This window comes from Mastomys coucha, unplaced genomic scaffold (assembly GCF_008632895.1).
Source record: "Mastomys coucha isolate ucsf_1 unplaced genomic scaffold, UCSF_Mcou_1 pScaffold4, whole genome shotgun sequence".
Lineage (NCBI taxonomy): Eukaryota > Metazoa > Chordata > Mammalia > Rodentia > Muridae > Mastomys > Mastomys coucha.
The window spans coordinates 4,326,615-4,331,896 of NW_022196910.1; the positions used below are offsets into that span (position 1 = coordinate 4,326,615).

General features: G+C 44.5%; 1 protein-coding gene across 2 annotated transcripts in view; it reads right to left on the minus strand.

Annotated features, from left to right (window-relative positions):
- The window catches only part of LOC116075735 (zinc finger protein 878-like), a 23,372-nt gene extending 19,309 nt beyond the window's left edge, over positions 1–4,063 (minus strand). The window contains exon 1 of one of the 2 annotated variants that reach the window (XM_031349049.1): positions 3,901–4,063. In XM_031349049.1, coding sequence (XP_031204909.1) covers positions 3,901–3,903 — 3 coding nt within the window. In that variant the 5' untranslated portion in view covers positions 3,904–4,063. The other variant, XM_031349048.1, reaches the window with a different exon arrangement.
- Positions 4,064–5,282: the final 1,219 nt, after the last annotated feature.

Consider the following 5,282-nt stretch of genomic DNA (forward strand, 5'->3'; position numbering starts at 1 on the left):
AAAGATATTGTAGGTATTGAAGGGGGGTCTCTGGGAGGAGTTAGGGTACAAAAGGAAAACAAGAATGTGATTCAATTCTATTTACTTAATTTATGTTTTTAAATGTTAACAAATTCAGATAAACTGAAATAATGTAACTTTTCTCATCATAATATAATAAAAGTTAAAAAAAAAAAAAAAGAAATGCTGCTCCTGCTAGGTTGCTGATGCTGTAGATGACCTGACACCCACGAACATACTGGAAACACTACTTAGACTCGGTGGGTCTCAGAAAGAGTGCATGAAGTTGGGAGGCAAATAGAGTGCATAGGGCTGGGAGGAGACTGGGAGGACCGGGTTACAGGGCCAACTTCATCCAGATACACTGAGTGCATGGCAAGACATTTTCAAAGAAAAAACAAATATACATTTTTCAAAGGTCTTAAATTTTCTATGTTGTTTAAATTTAAAGCCATATTTATAAAAGTACAGATTTGGGGAAGATTATTTAATGATAGAAAAGATACAAAAAGAAAAAAGAGGGGCTGGAGAGATGGCTCAGTGGGTGAGGGCCACCGACTGCTCTTCTGAAGGTCTGAGTTCAGGTCCCAGTAACCACATGGTGGCTCACAGCCATCTGTGATGGGATCTGATGCTCTCTTCTGGTGTGTCTGAAGACAGCTAGAGTGTACTTACATATAATAAAAAAGAAAAAAAGAAAAAAGAAAAGACACACAGCTACTTAAGAGTTGGCTGAGCTCTTAAGAGTCCTTCATGCTCTTTCAAAGGACCTTTGCCTGGTTCCCAACACCCAAGCCAGGCAGCTCCCAACCACCTGTTACCTTAGCTCCAGAAAATTCTGATACCCTTTCTGGCCTTCTTGGGCATCTGGACATGCTTGCACACACACACACACACACACACACACACACACACACACACACGAATAAATAAAAATAAAAGTCATTAAATTAGCAGTTTAGCTAATGGCTGACAAAGGATAACTAGAAATAAATGCTGTAACATTTTCTATTTAAAGCTGTATGCTAGATGAGGATAGTATCCACACATGTTTACATTTTCATATTGTTGTATGACAACAAATTGGCTGATAATAAGTGTTCACACAAATTAAGCCAGGTGAATTAGTCCAAATATTTCCTAGTTCATAAGTAACTCAAAAATTTAAAACTCAACATCCTGATTCTGGCCATCATGATAGACTGGCCAGCAATCCCAAACGGCCAATTAGAGGCACAGTAATGAAAGCAGAAGAACAGCGTTCTATCAATCACTCTAGCTTTTCCAGAGAACAAATGAAAGGGTCTGATCATACCAGATCTGACTTTTGGGATCTGGCACATACTTCTATTAAAAACAAAACAAACAAACAAAAAAAAAACAAACCAAAAAAATCCCCCCAAAAAACCCCAGTAATAACAGAAATGAGAAAGGATTAAGACAAAACCCAAGATGCCCACAGAAACAGTCTTGGACTGTTTCTCAGCTGATCATTATCTCAGTCCTTCCTCTGTAAGATGGCCCAAATGTTCTTATTGGGAATGTTTCCATGAGATTCTGTGAAGCAGGTGAGCAGGCAGCAGTGTGGCCTTAGCTCTAAAGAGAGGAATGTGGATCTGCCTGGAAGAGGGGCTCTTACAGCTTCCTGGAGATGGAATTAGTTTCAAAGCAGGATCCAGGCTAGGAGCAGGCTCTCAGATTACCAGGCAGGAGGCAGGAGAGTGAAGAGGGTGGGGAGCAGGGGATGTGGCCACTAGTACTCACTTGAATGTAAACTCACTTCTCCAGACACCTTTTATTCTCCTGGAAGTCTGTTAGCGAGCAACTCTGAAAATATCTCAGTAAGGTGGATGCCAGTATCTTGAGGGGGGAGGCGCCAGAGATGTTACTTCCTAACCGGTAGCTGGATTCTAACATATTTAACAAGGTGAGTGGGGTGGTGGACCTGAGTCCAGGCCCACTGGCAATCATTGGCAGCAGCCTTGCACCTAGCCCTCAAGTGACTAATGAATGTGTATATCCCAGGAGGATGCCAGAAGCTGCTAAATGGCCTAGACAAAGCGGCCAGCTTGTATAGGAAAAAAACTGAGAGCTCTAATAAGAACTGAGTGTACCACCTTAATAAACCACCCCAGGCTCTAGGCCTTCTGTTAACTTCTGTACATACTTGCTTACTCTTGTCCTCCTTAAGAGTTAGAAAAGCCCTGTTCAGGGTAACCATTGGGAACTTTATAACCTAATACTTAGGGTTTTCTAACCCAATATTGCACTCACATACAGTAAGGCCTACCTCTATCAGGGCTCTGCCTTTTAAAATAATGTATAGAGAATGGAAAAATGACTCAGCAGGTAATGACATGTGGCTGCAGAAGCCTAGTGTCATGAGTTCAATTCCTAGGAACCCATGTAAAGGAGAGACTATATAGTTCATGAAATTCTTCTCTGACCTCTTAACATGCAAGCTGTAGCACGCAAGAAACACACATACCACGCATATACACAATAATTAAAAATATAAAATTTAAAAACAAAGCTCTATGTCTTGAAACATCTGAGGGCAGTAGCAATTATGACAGAGCCCACCTCCAGCCCTACGTGCATGTATATGGATACTTCTTTCCAATGAGTTCGGGAATATCAGAAGAAGGTACAAAGACAGAGGAAGCCAGGGCAGACTGCTCAGTGATACTCAGTGATACCGTAGGGAATACCTGCTTTCCAACAGTGTCAAGCCTAGAACGACTCCATCTTATTAAGCAACAACCTCAACCAGTAATTCTAAGTTTAAGAGTCCTCCCCCAACAGCCCCAAAAAAGAAGGGCAGTACAACTTGTTTACACAAGCAAAAAACAAAAACAAAAAAACAAACAAAACAAAAAAAAAACCCTACTATCTGCTAGAACACTAGGAGGGACAAACTGACAGTATCAACAACTGGTAATATACCACATTGTATTAGAAACACCACACAAAGCATACAACACATAATCCCCTCACCTGGCACCACGAAGGAGCATCCCCAAGACCTAAAGATGGCAGGCAACTGGCAGGCAGACTGATCCACTGGGAAGAACTGAGCCAGTCCTTGGACTCCATGTCCAGTGCGGTTTCTCCTGCCCAGGACATTCGCCAACTTCAAATTGACTTACTGCATGTTTGGTGCACGTATTCTTGACATGTCCGTGCCTACACTGCTGGCACATCACTTCTGGTCCCCTTCAGATTCTTCTTTGCACCCGTCTCAGCTCAATGCCTCCTACTTCAGGAGACTCTAAACTCAACCACTTTAGCTCTTAGTCATTCCGTGATCTGCACATTTGCATGTTTTTGTGTGAAATGTTCATATGTGATCTGCCAGCTAATGTTAGTATTTAGATTGTTATATAAAAACCTGCGATTGCCAACGGCTAGTTAGCAAAATCGGGAATACTTGACTAATTATTAACGAAATACACATGACTTGTGAATTATTAATTATTCGATAAATTCTGGCATTGGAAACACACAAACTTGTCCCCCTGTTTATGACAACACGCCCAGGACACAAGGTCACCACACCCTGGGGTTTCCCTGCCCCCCCCCCCAACACACACACACACACACGAATTCCAGGGTCCCGAGTCTCACCACGACGCTGCCGCCACCGCCCAGGCTGCGGAGCCGCGACGCTGCGGGTGCCCGGATGCCTAGGGAGGCCATGGCCGCAGCACTAAGCTCTGAGCAAAGGACAGGACCGCAGCTCTGCCTGCTGGCCCAGCTCCACCCAGAGGGACCGGGGCAGCGCGGCCCAGCGGAGCCAGAAGAGACGCAGACTCAGCTGCCCTAGAAGGCCGCGTCTCCACTGCCGCCTCCGCTTCCTGCAGCCTCCTCCCCACGCCCGGGACGCCCGGCCGCACGCACCATTTCCAATCACCAGGTGCCCTGCTGTTCCCCGGCAGCTCTTGCGGTAAGTGGATGGACCACACACACTGGGGAAACAACCTGCGGGTCTCTCTCCACAGAAGACACAAACGCCTAAAATGGCTGGACGGGAAGTGGCATCCTCCGCTTCTGTGCCCGCCCTCTCCCAACATCTGAAAACCTCATTGGACGGTTTATGCAGCCAAGCAACTTTTCTTACTGGCCAGTGAGTCACGTGCACGCCTCCTAATCCTTAAGTGACAGAAAAAGCATCCTCTAGAGTCTACTGTGGCGCCAAATTTCTAATCCGAACACAAGCCTTGATACTTGGGGTCTAATCTGGCCGTGAGATTCCCAAACTCTACTTCTGGCGTTACGTGTGAAAGGGATGAATACTCTATATTTTACGTGGAATTAAAAATAGGTAGAAGTCTATTCTTTAAAAAGGCTAAGATTCAGCTAAATTCTATTTTCATAAGTGAAATGGCATAGAAAAGAATGTCTGGTGTGAATTATACCTATTTGAGCTTCTAATGCTCTCTCTCATTTTGCGATCGATGGTGGTCACCAAGGTCTCTGTGGCTGGGGACTTACCCATTCTGTTTACTCTTTTGAAAGTCTCTCATGAACCCATCCCAACCGCCGCTATTGCTCTCACAGAGTCATTTCTAGAGCAAAACATTTTGGGAATGGAGGGACACAGAACCATTCTTAAGATTCGAAGCATTCCAAAGATTCTTCAGGAAGTGCAGGTTTGTGCAGGTCGCAGTGGAGCTCCAGGACTCTGAACACATAAACCTGGAATGCCCCATAGGTGACTTCCAGGGCAAACATTCCTGTTATCAGGAGGACCAGCCTGACTGGGGAGGTAGGACTAAGTTCCCAGAGAAATGGTAGAAATTAGAAAGGAAGCCTTGAAGAGAGAAGATTGGAATTGAAGGCTGCTTTGGGTGCTAGAAGCGTTGTAAGAGGCCAGGGGAAAAGCAATGGGCAGATAAGAGATCCCTACTGTGAGCCAGGTGAAGAAGGTGCAAGCTTAGAACAATGTCAGGGAACTGGCAGACAGGTATTTTAAGTGATCTTTTAGAAAGACAGGAGCGAAAATAGGAAAGCTGAAGGACTTGAGGCTGCAGCCAGCAAGATGACTAAATAGTATCTACAGGTTTTGTTTAAGAATTTATTAATTTTTTAAAAATATATTTGTGTGTCTGTGTGCAAGTCCCGCATGTACAAGTGCTCACGGAGGCCAGAAGAGGGCACTGCATCCGCAGACATGGACTTAAAAGCAACTATAAGCTGCAGAACAAGGGTCCTGGTACAGACTTTGGGTACTTTACAAAAACAATATGCGCTCTAAACCACAGAGTTAGCTTTCCAGCCCC